The 22,937-nt window shown below is 40.7% G+C and overlaps 1 protein-coding gene across 1 annotated transcript; it reads left to right on the top strand.

The window, feature by feature from the left end:
• Positions 1-354: 354 nt before the first annotated feature.
• Positions 355-22,487, top strand: kntc1 (kinetochore associated 1). The gene is given in 62 exon segments (XM_039803919.1): positions 355-464; positions 750-896; positions 1,141-1,261; positions 1,551-1,666; positions 1,899-1,977; positions 2,115-2,192; positions 2,284-2,318; positions 2,419-2,529; positions 2,890-2,983; positions 3,220-3,272; positions 3,387-3,499; positions 3,604-3,658; positions 3,748-3,846; positions 3,953-3,996; positions 4,101-4,166; positions 4,259-4,334; positions 4,564-4,689; positions 4,822-4,988; positions 5,102-5,213; positions 5,313-5,456; positions 5,548-5,604; positions 5,904-5,975; positions 6,128-6,335; positions 6,439-6,515; positions 6,607-6,702; positions 6,870-6,973; positions 7,091-7,193; positions 7,284-7,418; positions 7,527-7,646; positions 7,925-7,997; positions 8,245-8,312; positions 8,431-8,732; positions 8,945-9,117; positions 9,785-9,885; positions 10,256-10,400; positions 10,518-10,574; positions 10,661-10,824; positions 10,994-11,098; positions 11,202-11,330; positions 11,554-11,670; positions 11,796-11,905; positions 12,001-12,217; positions 13,004-13,093; positions 13,175-13,340; positions 13,771-13,829; positions 13,942-14,158; positions 14,417-14,490; positions 14,596-14,806; positions 15,082-15,194; positions 15,316-15,371; positions 15,510-15,588; positions 15,675-15,799; positions 15,907-16,042; positions 16,137-16,232; positions 16,417-16,473; positions 16,913-16,967; positions 17,152-17,215; positions 18,398-18,527; positions 18,617-18,706; positions 19,658-19,812; positions 21,767-21,869; positions 22,072-22,487. Coding segments are annotated over 61 exon segments (6,672 nt in total). The 5' UTR covers positions 355-464; positions 750-758; the 3' UTR covers positions 22,108-22,487.
• Positions 22,488-22,937: the final 450 nt, after the last annotated feature.

Raw genomic sequence — 22,937 nt, 5'->3', positions numbered from 1 at the left:
AACCTGGCAACGCCACAAGGCCTCAGCATCCATGCGCAAAATTGTCCGGATATTTCTGTAATGCCCCGCCCCTATCCTTGGTCTTTGTCCCTATACTTTGCCTGTCAGGCAGCACTCTCAGTCTGTGTTCTCGGTGTTCTCTTAATACATCCATGGTCTGTGTACAGCCCAAACAACAAGTTTCGTCAATTAAATGGTTATGATTTCATTACAGATGGATAATATTAAAATGCGGGCTGTGGTTTGGGTGTGCTTCTGCCAATCCTAATGAAGGAAGCAATGTTTTTAGCATGGTTTTTGTACGTAGCCTGAGAAGGAAGTTGTATCTATTAGACAAAATCCAGGGCAAAATACCTAAACATATCCGCTGTTAACCTACAGCAACCCGCCAAATTCTAAAGCTGTTGAGTTAGCTATGTCGATTCTGTGTGTTGTTTTAGCTGTCTGATTATTGCAGTGGAGTGGTGAGTCACTACCTCTTTATATACAGGTTACTATGATTATTGTAGTCCGACAATTCGCCATTGGTCATAGATATCAGCAGGTCATCTTACATTTTGTTGGTCTACTAGCATTAGTGTTACGTTATCATAACATTTAGGTGGCGTTAACGGGCAACTGAATTATTAGCTAGAAACTCTAAGCTAGCCTGGCTAATTGAACACATTTCAAGTAAACTAGCTAGCTACTCATATTGAACCATGTTTAGTTCACAATAAATATGCATTTCCCTCCATGTAACTTATTAGCTCCACGAAATGGCGATGTGGAGCGACGTTGAACTTCTGACCAACGAGGATACAAACACTGTCCGTTTCGGCAGTGTGTCAAGGGAGGAAAATGGTAGCGGCTTGTATCAGGTGGATACACTGGTCAAAATATCCACTCCCAATGAGGTAACGTTAACGAATGTCAATATTTACAGTACACGAACTCTAATATGCTCTTTTTATACCTGTTACTCCATTTATTTACTTAGCACTCACACACCTAGGGGCAAAGCGAATAATTCTGCAGTTTCCTTCTTTTAAAGTAACGGTACTAGCTACAATAATTAGTAGTGGATACTTTAGGTACAGTCTGTCGACCTACTAGTGACAGCACTGATCAGCCATAAGATGGAAATGCTGGTTCTTGCAGGTGCAAGCAGATCCCCGTCTCTCCTCCTCCAGTGGTTCAAACTGGAGCATTATTGTGGCTGACAAGACAGTTATCCTGTTTGACCAGAGCTATCAGACCATCCTGCTGCTTTTGCACTTTGGTATGTTCCTCCTTTCATCTTCACACTATTCTACTGTATATCTACTGACTTTCTGTCAGATGTCAGTTTGTGTATGTGGTTGCACCCAAATCAGGAGGTACACTCATTTGTTAAGAGATGGCTGATGAGCACTGCTTTCTCTGTGTTAAGACTGCCTGTGTTGTACCAACTAAATCAGTTTGATATACTCTAAAGTTTAACACATGCCAGATTTCATCATGTTTTTCCTGTTTGCAGCTTGACCTTTCACAGTAACTACTATACATTAATACTGCAACTTATTTTTCAGAAACTGATGTGGATGCCATTGATGTATGCCTGGAAGGACAGTTTTTGATTGTCTGTGAAAGAAATGGAAACCTTCATTTGATCTATGTTCCAAACAAGAGAATCCTTCTCACCAAGGTATGAGTGCTGTTTGATATTTTTAAGGCCTTCCAGTGTTGGATTACATTAGATATGATCGCTCTGTCTGGTCTTGAATTGTTATAGTGTCTGATTTCACCTATCCTTGAAGAATAACACTCAACTATAGACGATGGCACCAGCTCTAATAATCCTGAGTTGAAATGAGTTTGAGTTGCAAAATGTGTTTCACGTATGTACATTATCATGTTGTCATTTTCTGGGTTTGTAGGCTTTGATAGAGAAACCATCCAATGGAGATAAGAAGACATACCACTATCTCATCATAGAGGAGGACAAGGCATCCTTTGGTAACATTTCTAAATTAATATGATAAATGAAGGTGAAATGTGCACTGGAAACCTGAAGGAACTTCTAACTCTAGATGTTTAATGATGTGTTTTTTTCTGAATGTTTTCTGAATGGTGTGTTGCCAATTTCTTGACAGGGATGTACCATGTGTTCCTTCTCATAAAGGATGGGTTTTTCCACATTACAAACCTTGCATTGGGAAAAATCAAGACAGGTATCAAAACATCATAGGCAATAGACTTTTAAGTATATTGGAGACATTGTGTGGACCAGATTAAACATTCATTCTTCTTTTGTCAACACAGCCATTGAAAAAATGGATGTGGGAGCTTTGAAAGAGGTAGGTCAAGGCAATCTCTTTTCCATGCAATAGCAAACTATGTTTTTTTTTTTTGTTTTTTATAACAGCAGAACTATAACCCCACTTTTCCTCAACTCAGCTCCAGTCGCTCATTAAGATAGACTTCTGCTCCACCAATGATTACCATGACGAGGGCTGCAGTACAGCAGTGATGTTCAATCTGGGCCGTGAAATCCACTTATTGATCGGGGTCAGTGTCTGTGAGAGAAATTTTATTCATTTTTTTACCACCTGCAGTTATGATACATATTTAAAGGACAAAATGAAATTAACTCTTTACTAATGGACGATGGTTCTTCACATATTTATTGCTGATTTTATTTCAATCTCTTTTTATACTATGATGTTGCCTGTCTCATTTTCCTGTAAATGTAAGCACATGAAGTATGTTTTCAAGATGAAAACTAATCTTTACCATGATATTAACAGAAATTTTAAATTAAGCTTTAAGCTATTTGTGTAAATAAAACCTTAACCTAGGATTTGTAGTTAATCCTTCTATAAATAGTTAAACAAAATGTACTGTTGATGTAATGTGTTATTATCGCAGGGGGATAAAGAAAATATTGTGACTCACTGGACGATGGACCCTAATCAGGCTAAGATGCGCCTTGCTCAATCTGTCAACAGCAGCTTGATTCCAGGTCAGCGTTTGCTCCATTTACATCTGCATAGTTACACATTGTTAATGTGGCTTTTGGAAGATGCTGAATATTTATTATCATCTACATATTTAACATTTGACTTTTTTTCGACATTCGACAAGTATTGGGTAAAAAAGAAAAGATAAGAAATATAAACACAATATGAAATTGTTGTGGTTTAGAGTGGATTCAGTGAGAGTTGTAACATATATTCTCCTTACATGTTTACTTTGAAGGTGTGAGGAAGATGGTAGTGGTGGAAAATCTCTTGTATATTCTTGACACTGAGGTAAGTTTAGTGGTATCACCTGTAGCTGTTGGATATACCATTGCATGAGGTTTGATCAAAAGTATTAGAGGTTTACATATGGATTGCGTTGTGTTTTTTTTTTTTGGGCTGCAGGATGCCCTTAGTCTTTGGGACCTACATTTCCTCGTCATGATTCACTGTTGGCAGGATCTGGCCATTCATGACTTTGAACTCACCACAGAATGTGGTTCTGCCTCCATGGTGGCGTACGTAGTATCAATGTTTTCACATTCTGTAGCTGTAAATATACAGAGGAATGTGCCTCAATTAAACAATGTAAAAAATGCAAATGACTCTGTGTGTATTACAGTCAAGAGAAGGGCAGCATGAAGATGATTACGCTGACAAAGCAAAACAACAGTCAGGTAGCAGTACAAGTCCTTTTGAAGAAATTGTAATAGATGATAGTCTCAAGTTCTATTCTGATCTCGATATTCTGGTTTTAATTTTTTAGATCAACTCACTGCAAATACGATGTCTGCCCTCCATGACTGTGTGCTACTCTCTGGATGTCTCCTCAGTGTCCTGCCTGGTCCAGACAAAAATAAACATGGTAAACAATCAACACTTATTACTTTTTGTGGATGGATATATGGAGCTATTTCTAGATGTTAATATTTCTGCACATTAAAGTCAATTGTTTTAACCTCTGATTTCAGGATACAATTTATTTAGTTGAGGGGATTTGTGAGAACCCAGAAAGGTCAGCTATGTTCTGTATGTTTACTATGATGTTCAGCCAGTACTTATGTGATATGGTGAATGTTTTAAAATATTATGTGGTCTTTTTTTTTTTTTTTCATTAAGTAGTCGAGGAGAGCCTTTATCTTCTGTTGTTGTCAGATGCTTCACAGAGGCTTTACCTGAGAACAGGTACCTAACTTTGATTTGATACGTTTCAACATTAGTTGCCGTTTGTGTAGTCTACATGATGTCAGCATAATTTGACTTTTCTATATTCCCAGACTTAGCAGACTTCTTCACAAACACATGTTTGAGGAGGCTGAACAGTTTGCCATCACATTTGAGCTGGATTTAGAGGTAAATGGAAAAGTATAATTCATGTGACTGTTGTGGGCTAGACTTTTATTTTTGTCCTTTGGCCTCAGTGGACAATGGAATAAAATATGTTTGCTATTTCACCAGGGAATTACGATTTTAGAGTAGAAAAATGCTTTTTGTATTGTTACTTTATTTGGTGTTGTGCAGCTGGTGGTAATTAGTAACTTAATTGGGGCTATATACATTTAACAATCATATTTTCGTTCAGCTTGTTTACAAGGTAAAGCTTGACTTTGTGCTGGAGCAGCTGGCCTCTGCATCGGTGGGTGGCTATGGACAGGATGTGTGGTCTGAACTTGTGGAGGAGGCCAAGACCAACCTGATGAAGATCACAGTCAGTTATTTAGTCTAATCTCAGTTTACAGTTCCAAAATGTTGATAACCTCTTGAATTAGTCGTAGCAAAGTAAAACTGGGATCAAGTATTAACCCCTCACTAATAGATATTCTTTTTTTGTGTTGCCTAGGATGAGCAGTATGTGGTGGAATACTGCCTCAAGGCTCCGTGGCCGACCTTTGAGACAGCAGAGAAAATGCTAAACCATGCTGCCACAAGATACTCCTCCTTACAGATCCAAGAGGCCTTGGCAAGGCTGGCAACATTTTGCAGCCTGCACGGACTGGAAAACTTCAAGTAAATTCAAAGTCTTAGTGGCCTCCTTTGTTGTACAGTACATTTTCGATAATGTGTTTTGTTCATTCTGTACACGTAGGTGTGATTTTAGTATGTTATTTTGTCATCCATAGTGGCATCGCCTGGATTGAGTTTCTGAACAGCACTGACAATTTACTAGACATTCTGACCCACCTAAGAGAGGGAGATATGAAGGGTGCACAGCTCCTTTGGCTCAGATATGAGGTAAAGAACAGTTTCATGCACTTGATGAAACAACACTGTGAGAAACATCACGGTGTCAGGGTCAGTTGTGATGTTGTATACTGCTGGGTTTTGTGACAGGGACAGATTGCGACAGAGTTTGATGAGAGCAAGCTTGAAGCTGTGCTCAGTGCCATCCCAGAGGACCTGCCATCCCAAGACCTCTGTCCTTGGTTTAGGACAGTGTTTGTTTCTTTTGTGAGGAGAGTGCTTCCAACAGGACAGGTAGGATATATTTTCTCAAGCATAAAATACTGTCACCTTTAACATGTGCTATGTTTTCAGTAGTAAAAGTTCTGTCTTTATGTACCCATAGAAAATCCTGGCGAGATGGCTGGAGCAGAGGGCAAGGAATCTGGAGTTAACAGAAAAGGTAAAAAAAAAAAAAAGCTTAAGTTACGTAAAACCAGGCTTTGTAATTATGCACTAAAAGGCAGTATAACCACTGGTGATGAGCATACATTCATTTGTAGTTATGATGATTTGAGAAAAGTATTGCAAGCTTAAATCACAATAACATAGTATGGTGAAAAGCCTCGCCCATCACATGCTTGGTACACTTATATGACTTTTTTTTTTGTGTGTGATTTAATTAGTTGTATAAAACGTTGCATAATAACTATTAGTCACAATAAGGGAACCAATGATAATAAATATAATGTGTTGTTCCAGGGTGCTTGGCCCCAGAACGGGTTTGACTTGGCTGTGCTTGGACTGCCTTCTCTATGGACATGGATGAAATCTGTAAGTTAGCCACATTTTTCTCTTTCGCTATAAATTAGTGTTTGTGCCTTCACAATCATGATCTACCTGTGGGCACAAATTGTGACTTAATTATCATGACATCATGTGGTCCATGTTTCTTTTCTATATATATATTTTTTTTTTTTTTGAAGGATGATGATTATAATGCCAAAGAGGTGGAGAACCTCAAGTCTCTGGTTTCCAACCTCCGTCGGCTCCTGGACCTCCACCAGAAATACAACTGCAGACTTTCACTTTCAGTCTTTGAGAAGGTTTGTCTTTTATTAGCGACATATTATAATTACATTTGAGTTTCAAACAAGCTTCCGATATCTTCAGCAGGAAATATTTTATCAACGTGCAAAAATTTATTTAATTATGAAAATGAAAAAACATCTGTCTTCTGTTTTGTGATTAACAATTTATCTGACTTCTAAGTACATTGTGGTGTTGTGTTTGTGAGACCTTTTGAGTGGATTTTAAACTTATGCTGAAAACACCCTAGGACTTTTTGATGAGCTACTTCTACAGTACATCAAGGTAAAACTCCACCACTTCCAAGCCCACTGGGAACAGACATTTAATTTCCCAAATGCCTGATTTTAAGTGTTTCTCCTCTCATCTTCACTAGGATCTGCTGGAGCGCTGCAGTTCTCAGACCACAACACTTTTCACAGAATGGGAAGCTAAAGCGGTGGCTGTGCTGGGTTGTATGACTGATACTGACGTAAGTTTATGTAACATCTTTATAACAACACACAGTTCATGACATGTTAAAGAAAAACAGCTGTAACCGCAGCAAAATAATAAGAATCAATAAGATAGTAAAAAAAAAAAAACAATAAAGTTTGTACTAGGATTTGTGAAATCTCACATTATTGTATTTCCTGCCAGCTGATGGTGGATGCTGTGCTGGAGATCATGCAGAAAGCTGTAGTGCCCTGGAGTAATGTGGTAGAAAAACTTGTTCAGCAGTACCTTGAGATGGATGGACCAAAGTATGTTTGCATTGTCTGCTCACTGTTTTTATTTTTTTATTTTTTTTTTATACTAGTACAAATTTGGTAATATTAGCCATTTCTATATAATTTTTTTCTAACTGATATATTCCCCAGACAAGAGCTTTTAAAGGAGAGCTACCGTCTGATGGAGATCAGGAAACTTCTCAGGGGCTATGGGATCCGCAACTTCAACCTCTCGAACAGCACTCAAATTATGGTAATTTTTATTTGATTAATTGTGTGTGACATCTGACTTCTGTTGTGCCTGCCTATAAACTTTCTGTCATATACTGTATATCTTCCCCAGACGCTGATTACGTACATCCTAAAGCAAGACTTGCCAATGTCTTTAGAAGACTCCCTGACATTAGCTGCAGCTTACAAACTTCCAACCTCACAGATAAATTACCTGTATCTCATCCAGCTGATTGGCCAGTGCAAGGTATGCTCATCCACATGAGAATATGAAATCACCAATATCCTTTTCTTTTACATTTTCTTTTGATGTTTTTATGACATATTGATAGGAAGTCTTTTATGCTGCTTGCAGACTGAGGAATGCATGGCTGTCCTGAAGAAGCTGCCCCCTGCAGAAGCAGAGTGTGTGATTGAGCGTCTCACATCCTGGGCTCGGCTGCAGCTGGAGGACAAAGCCCACATATCTGATGAGGTGAGGAGAGGAAAGATGTGATGTTTTTGAAATAAAAGGTAATGTGCATTTTACGGGCTTGTACTCAAGGCTAAATTTTCTGGATGCAATTTACAGTATGTGCATATTTTAGATGATGCTTATACACAGCTATAAACACAAAACAAATATGCCTTAAAATGGATTATACATGAAACTTCACCACCTCAAGATCGGAACATAAAAAGTAGAACAGAATAATGATAAGCATCAAATCATTCTGGCATTTTGTACATCGGAAAATTCTCTGTCTTCAATAGCACAAGAGACACCAGAGGGTCGTAGCTCAGGTGGTGGTGGAGGCTCTGAAATACCTGCATATGCTCCAAAAACGTAAGTGATTACTTGACACAATTCTGAATCATGAACAGCAGAGTGGCATAGGGAGTAAAGTATCCTTCATTCAGAAATCACAGTTTCAAGTCCCTGTCAGCAAACATTCACCCTGCTTTAGAACACTTCTCATTACTATAGCTACACCTTGATTGTCTCAACGCAGCTTACAAAGGTTTGGGAAAGAAATGTTGTAAATGTTCACCTGAACATCCAAGAGTGACACCAGGTTTCATGTCCTCTGCAGATGATACTCTTAAAAGCATGGAGTGTGAAAACAACCTCATTATGTTCAAGGCGATCGCCCACCTACAGGTGAGTTAAATTTAAGGAATGTTTTAAAGGTTGTTCCTTCTTTTCTTTAACCGTTTTTTTGTTGTTGTTGTTTTTCTCTTTTTTTTTTAACATGCAAACTATTTGTCTGATTCCTCAGGAGGACTTTGATGTTTTCTTCACCCCCTCCAACTATGAGGATCCAAACATCCAAAAACAGATCCAGGACCATCACATGACAGCCTATGAAAACACACGTGGCCGCCATTCATCTAAGCTGAAGGTTACGACAACTCCAGTTGTGGCTAATGATCCCGATGGCAAGACCAAGACCATCTCCACAGAAGCTGGCTTACGTCGTCTAGGAAGGCAGCTGCAGCGCACCGAACAGGAGCTCTGGTCTGACTTGGCCCTGCGAGCTCTGGGAGTGGGCAAGGTGGACAAGGCCCTCAAGATCCTCAGGTTTGCATGTGTGGAGGCTGTACCATGTGTATGAATCCAGGGGTGGGAAACTGATAGGGCGTCCTGTTGTTGTTGTTGTTGTTGTTGTTGTTTTTTACCCTTGAGTTCCTAGTGAAAATATTTTTTATTCAGACTACAAAAAAACAGCCCTGTCCAGTAAGGCATATGGAGAATCACCATGTTTTTCTTTGTTCTTTCCTTCATGTTTTCAGTGAGCTGTATGAACACCACTATAACACCAGCACAGGGAAGGTTTTGTTCACTGCTGCCAAGACCTTGTGCCAGATGCTGGAGGCAGATGTGCCCATGGTGCTTCCTGATGATATGGACTTGCCAGCAGTCATCCATGATCTTGCCTGCCAGGCTATCACTGTGTGCCACTCAGGTAAAGAACACGTATAAACATCAATGATGTTCAACAGCCTTTTATGTTGGGGAAAAATAGCTGTTATGTAAATCAGCGCTGGAGTTATAACTCATCTGTTAGACACATTTGATCTTTGTTAATTTGTTGCGATCTTGCAGTAAGGAAATTAATACACTTTTGTTGTCAAAACTAAACTGGGAATGTATCCTCATCTCATCAGTCTCATCTTAAAAAGTATTAGTTACAAACAGACTATAAAAATAATGGGCGATTCTTCTGGGCCTGATATCCCTCTCTTAGAGCAGCGCCATTGCAACCATAAACAGCAATGTCTTGGCTGCGTCATGCGTCACGGATGCTATGTCCACTATTTTTACAGTCTATGGTCAGATCACACAGATGATACACAAACAGCAAAGCTATAGAGCAAGCAAACATCATTCTTTTCAATATATAATTGCAATAGTTTGTGGTTTTGTTGAAAATGCTGACCGCCTACAGGACAACAGACAGTGAAAAGACTTGTTTTGCAAATTTGAAAAAGCATCTAGGCTAAGTAGTTCACATGAGACAATTGTTTTTCTCTTTGTTTAACATCTGAACTCTGAGCCAACCTGGCTGCTCTCGTTTGCTTCAAATCATCCATTTCAAGAAAAAAAAGACAATATTATAATAACTGTTGCAGATTTGCTCCTGGACTGTCTGGAGCTCTGTAAGTGCACAAGGATAGCTATGGATGTCTATCATCAGTGTCAGTTATCAGACAACTATGGCTTTATCACCAAGGTCAGTATCTAGTCTTTCTTCATAAAATGACACAGTATTTTTGTCTGGTTTGTGCTTAATATGTTCTATGATATATATATTTCTACAGATTTAAATTGGCCATCTTATTTTACAAATTAGTTACTGGGAATCTACCAGGTGAACTCAGAATTAGATAATAATATGATCTATTATCTACAGTAACAGAATTTTCAAGCAGGAGTTTGTGCAATTACAGTAAGATACCTTTTGGCTTTTTGAAAAGTTCCCAGAAATAAGCAAGGACGCCCCCCTGGAAGTTACAATTGAGTAATGCCTCCACTTTACAAAGTTGTGAAATTAACCGAAAGCATAAAATAATGTTTTGTATTTCCGTTGTTTAACGACACAGGATTTGACCTTGGAGACAGAAAAAGATCCACATTCTCAGTGGAGTTTTCAGGATGTTTTTAACGAAGATTGCATTGTTCTGGACCCAGTGTCTGTGCTTCCAGTTCAATATGAAATTACCAACTGCTTGCTGCCTGTTTCTCGGGGTAAGATGCTCAAATCAATCATCTACTGAATGTCTATTTAGTATTACATCACCTTAGGTAGTCTTCAGCTAACTGGTTTCATTAGCTGTTGGGCTAATTTTATTCCTAATCCTGCAGATACCAAACTGTACCCACTGGACTGCTCCTGTCTGTCACACTGCTCATTTGAAGACGGTCTGTACTTAAATTTATATTTCATTGTTATTCCTTGAACTTGTGATTTTGAAAGCTTACCTTTACCTTGCCTGGCCTACATGCAGGATCAAACTACCTGCGGCCCCTCCTGGGTCCCTTGGACAACATGTTAGAGATGTTACAGGAGTGCAGTCAGCTGGAGCTGACCCTCAGGCTGCTGGTCAACTCATACGGCAGCTGCCTGCAGCATGTCACCTCTAACGTTATGGATGTAAAGCTCAGTGTACAGGTATGGCTGCAACATATCCAGTGGTGCTGTCAGTGCCACTGCCATATGTGTTTCTGGAACAATTGTACTATTTTTTTTTGCTTTAGCTACTTGCCAGTTAGACCAAGTAAACATATTTTTTCATGTTTATAGTGAAAATGTCGCAGTAAACTATTAACTCTTCTTTCAGCTTTATGATGCAAGAGAGCTTAAGATGTACAGTACATGCTTGAATAATCTTCGAAAGAAAACTACTTCATCTCTGAATGCCGTTGCTGTGGCTCTCTTGAACAAGGTGAGTCTACTGAGACTGGGAGGTTAGTAGCAGGTTTACTGCATTTTAGTATATTTTAAAATAACTATCTTATAACTATATAACTATTTTCTATGGGCTGCAGGTGTTCAACTGGAGGGTGGTTGATTGTGATTTGGCTATTGGACTATGTACGCTCCTCTCCAAAGCAGAAGTCTCCAAAATGTTGTGGAAGGTTATTGACAACACCTGGCAAAACTATGACAAAATCTTGGTAGGCAATATGATTGCTGTTCTGTATTTTATTGTCAAACCTTTTTTTCGTTTTATTCATGAAAATTAAAGAGAAAGAGCCAGGCTTGGAAACATTGATATTTTTTAAATCAGCCATGACAAAACGATAAGCAGTTTGTTGGGAAAAAGAAGATTACAAGTATATGTATGTGTATATGCACATATCCATTCATGTTTTTAATCAGCGACTGCCACTTTTTCAGGCTGTGGCTAGGATCGGGGCCAATCTCTGCTGCTTGTACAGTGAGGCAGAGGAACAAGATAAGTTTCTCTCTGTCATCACTGATGCTGAATGGGGCATCAAGCTAGGCAAATTAGAGGTGTGTGTGGATGAAAACTACTTCATATTTATATATTCGCATTATACTTCACAAGTAGCTGTCTGTCTTGACTTGACATTTAACATGACCTGACATCTAACATGTTTGCCCCTGCTCTGCCACAGATATCCATCCAGCCAGTGTTCCGTCAGCGACCTGAGATGAAGAGTAGTCTGATCCCTGATCTGGTGAAAAACAGGAGGATCACCCCAGACATTATCCTCCAGTACTGCAGGTCAGCTGCTCTAACTACAGTGTTCTTTCACTTTTGGGTCCAGAAATGTTCAGTTTTCTTTTACTTCCTGTGCTCACTTCTACTTCTGTCTGCAGTACCTTTGGTCTAGACACTGACTGTGTGATCAACCAGTACATTACCACCTTACTGCTGCTCCAAGAGGACGAGGAAGGTGCCGGTGACCCAGGCCCAGGCCAGGAAGAAGTGCAGCCTCTGTGTCATGCAGATGCACTGGAGCGAGTCTTGCAGATTATCCCGATGTTACACAACACCAGCGAGCTCACCGATAGCCTCTGTGCTGCCATATCCAAGGTTTGTGCATGGGGACAAACTAAAGGAGGGAAAACTTCATTAAAGGTCCCATGGCATGAAAATTTCACTTTGAGTTTTTTTTAACATTAATATGAGTTCCCCCAGCCTGCCTATGGTCCCCCAGTGGCTAGAAATGGCGATAGGTGTAAACCCGAGCCCTCGGTATCCTGCTCTGCCTTTGAGAAAATGAAAGCTCAGATGGGCTGATCTGGAATCTTGCTCCTTATGAGGTCATAAGGAGGGAGGTTACCTCCCCTTTCTCTGTTTTGCCCGCCCAGAGAATTTGCCCCACCCATGAGAGAGAGACATCATGGCTTTCAAACAAGCAAAGTGGCAGTTGGTCAAGGCCACACCCTCCACTTTGCCCCCCCTCTCTCCTCCTCAATAGCTACAGACACAGAAATGGCACATACTAAGGAAAGCTCATTGTGGGACTGGCTCTAGTGGCTGTAATTCTGCACCAAGGCTGAATTTCAGGAAATAGACTTCAGATACAGTATTAGGGGACCACTAAGGTCAATATAAAAACATCCAAAGAGCACCATGTCATGGGACCTTTAACATGAGGGCTCAGCCCTATTATTTTCTTTTAGTTGCCAACCCAATTAACCAGTATTGCCCAGAATTACTTGGTTTAGTACTGCTATGGCAAACCGATTCAAGACAAGTCTGAGCTACACCACTGAAAGGAGTTTACTGTCATAGTTTATTATTTTGGTGTTTCTGTCCTGAACAAAATTTAAGTTTGACTATACACCGAACTTGTAAAATGCCTTTCTTATACAGCTCAGCCCTTACAACTATGAGAGGATCGAAGTCGTGCTGAAGATCATCCAGGCTGCAGATGAGAATGTGACAACCTTTTCTATTAGTCAGGTAATAAAAACAAATTGGTATTGCATCGTTATCTTCAAAATGCATTGTGCAAACTAGCAACCAGTGTCTTTTAATGCACAGGCAATGGGCCTCCTTCAGCACCTGAAGTCCTACAAGCGAATCTCTCCTCCCTCAGATGTGGAGAACACTCATCTTCTAGAAAACAGCCTGCTGCCAAACTTTCTGTCCAACAGCAGATTGCCCTTCCATCTGCTTCTGCAGACCAAACATTACTGGAAGATTATCTGTGAGTTTCATGCTGCAGTATTATTACTGACAAACTCAAATTACTCTGATCTGTGCTGGTTGCCGTAACGACCAAGTACAGAGTGTGTGGACTGGTAGCTGGAAAGGTGCCAGTTCACCTCCTTTGCATTGCTGAAGACCGAACCCCAACTGCTCAGGGGCACATGTTCATTTAAGTGTGTGTGTGTGTGTGTGTGTGTGTGTGTGTGTGTGTGTGTGTGTGTGTGTGTGTGTGTGTGTGTGTGTGTGTGTGTGTGTGTGTGTGTGTGTGTGTGTGTGTGTGTGTGTGTGTGTTGTGTTGTGTGTGTGTGTGTGTGTGCATGCATGCATGTGTGCATGCATGTGTGTGCATGCGTGTGAGAGAACAATTTAATTTCCCCTTTGGGATTAATAAAGTATGCCTTCTTCAAAACTGTTTTTTCTGTGTTTAGCTCCTGAGCTCAGTGAGGAGACCTTCCCCACACTTCTTCTGATTAGCAAACTGATGAAGGTAAAGCACACTAATCTACAATGTAGCCTTACTCTGTATAATCATAAAAAATATATAGATTTATCCGTTAGACTGCTATTCAGGTTAATCAAAGCTTCCTGTCTCTTTCCAGGTGAGCCTTGATAAGTTATACATGTCAGCAGCGAACCATGTGTTTGAGAAGAAGATGAAGCCTTTACTCTTAGAGCAGAGGAAAAAGGGTCAGGGCCATGGCTACAGTAAGGAGACTTTCAAGGTGGCCAAGGCCATGATGGAATACATCCACTGCATCCAGAGCCCGGAGTGGGCTGCTGCCACAGCCCACAAGATCACCCAGGAGCTGCCACCAGGTGTGTGTGTGTGTGTGTGTGTGTGTGTGTGTGTGTGTGTGTGTGTGTGTGTGTGTGTGTGTGTGTGTGTGTGTGTGTGTGTGTGTGTGTGTGTGTGTGTGTGTGTGTGTGTGTGTGTGTGTGTGTGTGTGTGTGTGTGTGTGTGTGTGTGTGTGTGTGTGTGTGTGTGTGTGTGTGTGTGTGTGTGTGTGTGTGTGTGTGTGTGTGTGTGTGTGTGTGTGTGTGTGTGTGTACTGAATTGTTTACTGTTCTCTACAGGCTATGAGAAGACAAAGTCTCTTAAGTTCTGTTTGGCTCTTGGAGATGCCTGGCTGAAGGATCCGAAACTTGAGGTCAGTGGTTGTGATTGTTATATGATATAAACTTAAAATCTCTCACATCCGGTTAGTTTTTCCTAAACTGGTTGGTTTAATCTACTTCCCTTTAATCCTGAGCAGGAGGCAGCGCGGACCAGAGGGGAGACCTTTCTGTCCAAGCTGAAGCTGCAGTTCCAGCGCTCGGCTACCGAGAACGCCTTGATAACCAGCCAGTTAAACAGCCCAGAGCATCTGAAACTGACTGGGCTGCCAGCCAGGCTCATAGTGGCTCTGTATGAGCACAGCGGTGTGGAGCAGCGCTACAGAGACTCGGGAGGTCAAACTTATCCTGGTGAGCACGCTTTGACACAGCAGTCTGCTGTAGAAGCTGAAGTAAAGCAGTGTTGCTCTACAAGCTTTATTTTTTTTAGGATTAAAGTGTGTTATATCACTTTGCACTGCCTTTTATGACATTGAATTATTCATCAGCTATAAATAATTTTCTACTTATTAACACTACATTATCCTGCTTCTTAATGAAGGCTAAAATTGTTTGATATGTTGTAACTGGGAGAAAGTCATCGACAGTGTTGATTCCTTCTAATTGGATAATTTGCCTCTGAGCAGATATTCATGCAGTGGTTCAGGAAATAGCCACCATCAACAAGGTGGATCTCCTGAAAATCCGTAACATGATGTTGGAAAAATGGATCTGCAAAACAGGCCCTGCTGTCACCAAGGTATGTCTCTCTGAGCTTTTATTTGCTAATCACAGTTTCTGTTCATCTGCTTACATTGTGTTTTAGCAAATTATAGTCCATTGTCTAGAAATTTGACAAATCATATTTTTCTTGGATAAAGGATATTGGTAATCATGAGTGTATCAGCAACATTGAGGAGGACCCAGACTTAATGAGGTAGAGACAGTTGCTTGTCTGTTACACATATCATTTTTCTTTCCCTGCATTATTTGACATCCACAATGATTGGGGAAATAGTAGGAACACCAATATGTGTCAGCTTCTCTATTTATTATGTTTATTTGATGCTCTCAGGGTGGTGTACATGCTGCAGTCTTGCCCCATGGATGATGCTGTCCGTCTCCTAAACCCTATCCTATCTGCTGAAACCTGGGTGAGCAATACATTGCAGTGAGTCAAAATTGAACAAAGTGTCCAGAGAAAGTGACTGATGTCTATTTTTTGGATTTCCTCCTGTAGCCGCTCAGCACTTCTGGGCCTCGTCTGACCTTCTGCCATCGGACTCGAGCGCTGCTTTGTCTCGTCCGCCTCGCCGATTCGGCCACTCTGGAGGCTAAGTTGCAGATCCCCAGAAACAAAATTCAGTAATAGCAAACACGTTTAATAGTACTCATGCAATAATTAATTGCCAAGTGAATTTAAGGGGTGTGTAAGATGTGTTAAAGTTTCTGTATTTTATATTCCCATACAGATATTATCTGAAATGCTACATCTTTGTCTCTCAACTGGAGGCATTAAACATCCCTTACACGGTGCAGTCTTTCCTCAGTAGTCCCAAAGAGGGCTTGGTTAAAGGGTTGTGGAAGAACCACAGTCATGAGCCGCAGGTAGCCTACTTATTTAACCGAAAACATTGAAACTCTTGTAGCTAGTTACTTTACTATAGTTCCACTGAAACTGAAGCACCCTTTGTCCTTTTAGGCGGTGCGGTTGGTGGCTGACCTGTGCTTGGAGTATCAGGTGTACGACCCTCAGCTGTGGAACAGTCTGCTTCAGAAGCTGCTGGGCTTCAACTTGGTGAGGCACCAGATAAAATCTTTCTAATCACACAATTAGTCTCAAATTCTATATATAAAAAAAAAAATTAAGATAATTGAATGCAGTATCTCACTCATACATGATGTCTATCAAGTTTTTCTCCAGTCTTTGTAAAATTGTTGAGGGGGACATTACAACCTGTGTGCATGTTTTTCTCCCAAAGATCAGCCACCTCCAGAAGGTGCTAGAGGCAGTAGTGGCTGTGCCTGCTCTGTGGGAGGTAACGTCATAGTTCATCGCTTTTTATTTAAAGAAATGCAAATAATGCTGTCATTTATCTCTGTTACTTGAGACATGGTCAATTTCAGTAAAGTTCAATGTGGTCCCAAAGTGTATATGATAAATGTCTTCATTGTTACAAAATATCAGAAATACAACCTGCACTAGAGCCAGGACTCAGATGGCAGCCAGTTGCCGTTCTATAATAGTGACAGTAGAGATATAGACAGGAAATGTGAGCAGAGAGAGGGCTGGATATGAAATGCTGCAAAGATTCACGGCCAGAATTAAACCAGGGACGTTGCAGTTAAATGGTATATGACTTAACCAGTAGATGTGGAGCCAAAAGTAAAAACTCCTCCAACTATCACTGCTACAATACAAGTGATAATAGAGAAAGTGCTGCAAAGCAAATTTTCTTAACTTTATTTTCTCCCCAGATTTCCAGTTTCTCCAGGACCTGGAGGAGTATGATACTGGCACCTTTTGTCTCAGGTACTAACTTTATAATAGTGAATTCCACTAACGGAACAGATGTATGTGTCTTTAGGCTGAGTGTCCTTTTGTTATACAATGTTTTGGTAGAATAATTGATGCTGATTGGCTAGAAGGTTATTGATATACATGTTTGCAATGTTCAGTATGCTCCTGACTTTCCGATCTGTTTTCTTGGTGACAGCTTCTGTTCCTCTGAGTCCTGATCAACAGGCAACACTCTACAGGACCTTTGTTCTCCTCCTCAAGTATGCTTTACTCATGTTCCAATCATTTACAGCCAACTGTCCTGCTTGCTAGGACTATGTAACTTTCATGGACTGCTAGTACTAGAATATGAACATTTAAAACATGCATGATAGATGAAACTATTTGTTTTTTTTTGTCTTTGGTTACACTGCATGGCAGAGTATACTGAACTGAACTGAAAACTTTATAATATGGTTTCAAAGCAGTCTGGCTGTCCAACAGTGTTCAGAAATCCTTACACTTCATGTTGAACGTCAAAAAGTAACGTTACCTGAAAACAGCACTTAGTTTCTTTTTAGCATCTCAGATCACACTTTCAGTCACTATGACCACTACTACGGTAAGAAACCTTGTGCCAGAATATGAACAATAACTTCGCCGTCAACGGGCTTATCTGCTAATGTTAGCTACCGACCGGTACCTTGAAACCATCCAGCAAATAGACGGTACTGTAGGGTGCCGTTACCTGAAACCGGTGATTTAACGTCACCGCTTATTTTACACACAGTTTAACAACAAAACAAAACGCTGAGTGAAAAATTACCATCTACGTTTTTCATGTTGGTTTTGAGCGGTATGGTGCATACCTGGAAAACTATTTTAAAACGGTAACGTTAATACAGCGTGTCGGAGGAATACAGCGTCTCCTGCAGCGGGGAGTCAGAGGCAGAGGGACCGCAGCATTTGCTAACATTAGCTTCTTGTCTGATCTGGGGTCTGATCAACAGTAAATTTATCAAATTTAGTGTCCACACTGCTATTTTCCAATAAACTGTAGCCTAGCTGTCATATTTCATGGGACCCGTGTGAGTGTGGATTTCATGTCGTGGCTTTCGTCGCTTTTTGCCTAGATTGAGTGACAAGTGTACTCTCCCTGTTATTTATTTGGTTGCCATGACTTTGAGAGTGATGACGTACTGTCACTGTTGCAGTTACCCTAAAGGGGATAAAGAGTGGATGACAGTTCGCTTGAGTTCAGTAGAGCAGACGGCTCTGCAGATGCGGTGCGCTGCATGTACATAGCGGATACCCTGTTGTGCGTCTGCCCTATTTGTGATACCGTGGCGGCAGAAATTTTACCACCACGGTAAAATCAACATAGAGGAAACACTGCCTGAATAATGTGTCCTATTCGCTTCATTTCTTTTCCAACTGTCCTGCCGCTCATCTTTCTTTCCAAGGTGCCCTTTCCTGTTGAATCTGGACCTGATAGGAATTGCCAATCGCTTCGCACAGTTCAATCTGCCAGCCTTTGCCCTGGGAACTCTCCTTCTCATCCCCTGTGCCAATAAAAAGGCCCAGCAGATCCAGGTGAGTACGTCCATGTCAAGACTACATGTGAGAAGGAACCCTAATTCCAATCTCATTGTCATGACCATCGCTGTTTTTGCTGTTTCCAGGGCTTTCTGTCTGTGTGTAACCCAGTCGCTGTCCTTGAGCAGGTGGAAGAGCTCATGAACACCGGGGAATTAGCTGGAGTTCCCTCACAGGTTAGATGTAACTTTATACTATTTGTACCACTTAAGGCTGATCTATGGCTGTACATAGGTTCTACGGAGGGTCTACGCTGTAGCCTACGTAAGTGGCCTACGCCATTGTGAGGATTTATACTTGCACTACGCTGGTGAGTCTGCATCGTTCTAGCGTATCTCTTTAAGAGAATAGCAGAGCCAGTGTGTGTGGTAGAGCGTTTGAGAGAGTGGCGGGGATTAGCTTCGGAGCTAGTACTGACTCCAGCGGCGGAGACAGAGAAACAAAGTGTCTCCCCTGTGCTTTCTGACCATGGTCGGAAAGCTGTAGCAGGAAAAGTTAACCCTCTCCTGGATTTCATGTTGTTCACGGAGAACGAGAACCTGGAAACGAGTAGGGGGAAATGCACCGCTACCAAGCCATGGCCAAGCGGACCAATCACAGTTGTTGCGGTGTGCATTGCGCATTTCTGGGGAGGTGAATGTCAGGCTATGGTGTAGGGTCCGTATCTACGGGTACCTACGGCGTAGATAAATGCAGAACCATAAATCAAGCTTTACACGAGAAGTGACATTTCTACTGCTTTAAACTGACACTTCACGCACTTACACTTGAATTGACTCTTCAACTTCATTCAGTGCACTTAAACTGCTATTTTAGTATTTTTATTTGGACTGTCTCAGTATTTTAGCTATTTCAAATGTTTCAACACATTCATGTACACATTCTGGCTATCAGCCCCAGCATAAAGCTGTTAAACAGAAAACTTTGCTGGATAGGTGTGATGGTGTGAAAATGTTAAAGGTGTTTGGTGTTGTTTAAAAAACAACAAAAATGGCAAATAAAGGGATGTCTGGTGCATTGAAACAATATTTGCATTATTGCAATTGTTATTGCCATTTCTTTTTGTTTCGATTATTTTGTATTGCATTACATAATGACATGATATTACTGCCTCCATGATTCCTCAGATCAGGGAGACTGTATTAACTTTCATCAGCCAAAATGGACAGCACCAGAAACTGTTGAAGACCAAACACTTTAAGCATCTGGAGCAGCTCATTGTGTCGCGTGGCCAACCTAACCAGGTGAAAGACTTGGTGGACTACCTGATCAGCCAGAACTGGTAATGTTTTTTTTGTTTGCCAAAATATCACAAGAAAGCAACATAAACATTTCTGGTCTAAGTGAGCCAAAACAAAACCAATATGCTGATAAATGATAAAATCATACAGGATCTATGTGTCGGTAGAAGGGGGGGTGGACAATGGTCAAAGTGGAAATATACATCAATTAAAGCTGCAAGCAGCGTTGGACGGGCCCTTGTGCCTCTGCGTGCGTCGGGGTTACTGGCGGACTCTGCTCCTTGCGACCGTGCATTTGCGCAGCACTCAGACACTGCAAATCATCACCAATGAAAAGGGAACTCCCCGCTGAGTTCAATGATACCTCATGTAAGACTCTACCTTAAACAGGTCACCAGTTATGAAAGGGGGTGTGGCTTAAGCATAGGGGGGGGGGCAAACCATCACCAATGAATAAGGAACTCTGCTGAGTTCAATGATACCTCACACAAGGGTGTACATCAAATGGGTCATAAGTTATAAAAAAGGGGCGTGGCTACAGCATAGGGGGCGGGTCAAACCATCACCAATCCAAAATAAACTCTGCTGAGTTCAATGATACCTCACACAAGACCTTAAAGTGATTGATCGGAGTAATTTCACCCTAGGCTGCTTTGCACCTTGACCTCGGGCCGAACACCCCCCCCATAAGCTTTTTTCCCTTGTTATAACGTTGGTCGAGTTAGCGTTATCAGCTGGTTAGCTTAGTGAAGGTCCTAATGGATCCACGTTTGTATCTCGTAAATTACCCCACTAATAATGCCCGGAATGATGCATTAGAAAGTTTGTAACTACACCACAAGTATATTTAAATAACACTTGCCTGATGGATACTCCTCTTGGCTGCTACCGTGCGAGATGCCGCACAGAGCACAACATCTATTGCTTTTAAAACCGCAGCCGGGATATATACAACTGTGTGGCATCTTGTCCTGTCGCCTCACGCTGCAGTAGCTGCTTCTGCTGTTCACCATAGACAGTACTCTCGCTTCTTGATTCTTTACCAGTAGTCTCTTCCGGCAGTAGATGTTGCTGTTCTCATGAATACAAAAGTTGGGTGACCCTCCCCCCTAGACAAAAAAATAATAATTGTATGACCCTCCCATCAACAAAGAATAAAAACACATGACCCTCCCCTATTTTCCTCTGGTGGTCCATTCCATAAATACCGAACTGTCCCTAAGATGGAGAAGCCAAATCCAGACTGCCTGCCTCAAGACTGCCTTAACTCTGGCAGAAAAGAGTTGAGATAACTCATCACTTTAAATGGTGACTCCAGGAGATCTTAAGGAACTGAAAACCTGCATATTTATTTTATTTGTTTATTTAACAGGGACGACAGACAATTATTGAGATCAGAAATTTGAATAATGTTATAACCATGTGTACAGGGATATAAAGAGAAAGAACAGGTTACAAACAAGATGAGACTAATAAACAAGCTACTGTCCATAACCATACATACAGAGTTGATGTACAAACGACTAACGGCAATACAAAAAAAACATCTATGTTTAAAGTTATAATATTATTTATGGTCAGCAATTTTAAAGCCAGTCTATTCACCCATTCAAGAGGGAGTGATGCTCTGGATTCATCCAACATTTAAAGGCACAATCTCTGAGATGTATAGGTCCCTCCACCACCACATCAGAGTCTGTGTAGTCTACATTACATGCACTGAGGTGGCATGTGGCTTAATGAACACTGTCTGGAATTTGGACGTTTGATGTTATGGATTCAGTTTTGGGGTTATACAGGGCTTGACATTTAATCTTTTTGGTTTTTCTTGAAGTTGTTCAGCTGTTCCAGTCTACTTTAACTGCTGACCGCCACCTGGTCTCTAAGAATCTTTGACAGATAAAGAGCAAAACCAAAAACCCACCGTATATGTTTGACCTTGTCAAATGTAAGATTTGAGTTCTTCACATCAGATTCTTTTATTCTGCTCTTCAGTCAGGACGATGCTGACTCACTCGCTCGTGAGTACATGAAACGCAGAGAGCAACAAAGAGGGAACACGCTGACAAACGGCTCACCTTCACCGAGCTGCCTTAAGGTACCTGAAACTGATATCCTGGTCCCAGTTTATTCTGGGCTACAGTGGAGAAATATTATTTTTGTTATTTTTATTTAAGTAGTTGTATTCATCATATTAGTTCAGATTGTGTCTTTATTTTCTATTTAACCATTATCACCTTGATAATTGATCTGTTATAGAGACATAACAGACCTGTAATTCCACTTAATTTGTTTTTCAGGAGTTTCTCAACATGCAAAATGGAGTTTTGGGATGAACTGACACTATTTCTGCAGCTTTATTTATCTTTTCACACTTGGTCTATTTTGGGCTCAGATGCAATATATCTTTCAACTATTCATGTAATATTTTAATAAATGCTTTTCAATATAGCTTGTGTAGCGGATTCCCTGAAAAAAAATGATAACTGTCAAAAATCAAAGGCTATTCATCTTTTTATTTGATCACCTCTTGTTTATTATTTGGTGTATGTTGTTATAACTGTTGGCTAACATGCAGTAATAACTTAAATGTCAAATGTATACTAGAAAAAAGTAGCTAGATTGCTACTGCCTATTTGACAGATGATTTCACAGGCTTGGGCAGTTTTTCTGTTTTGGTGTATACACACAAATAAATCTAAGTATGTAAATGTTCTGTAGGCTGCACTCGTATATATATATTTAACCCCCATTTTCTTAATTTAGGTTTACTATATTCTTTATTGTATAAAAAAAAATAATTGTTACTTTAATCTCTATGAAATATATCCTGCCTGAGTACACATTTTGTCACAACTGGTGAGTCCATATTTAGTTACCACATTTGAGGGGTACTTTTTTGACATCTGTATACACAACAACTGTGAAACTGGGTAAAACTCACACTTAGTCAAGGTTCAGCTTATACAAAAGGATACATATACAAAAGGGGTCAGGGAGCTGATGTGGTGCATGAACCACAAGCACTATACATCAAGAAGATGCTTCCTGTTTGATTCAGCGGTAGAGTAGTTGATACAATGAAGTCAGAGCCGCATCTCAGCCAGTGTGAGCTTACTTCTCTTTCAAATTCACATGACTTTTAAAAACGGAGATTGCTGCGTGC

This window comes from Perca fluviatilis, chromosome 6 (genome assembly GCF_010015445.1).
Source record: "Perca fluviatilis chromosome 6, GENO_Pfluv_1.0, whole genome shotgun sequence".
NCBI classification, from domain to species: Eukaryota; Metazoa; Chordata; class Actinopteri; order Perciformes; family Percidae; genus Perca; species Perca fluviatilis.
Note: the sequence above shows the minus strand (reverse complement) of the source record. Positions and strands in the feature narration are given on the sequence as shown.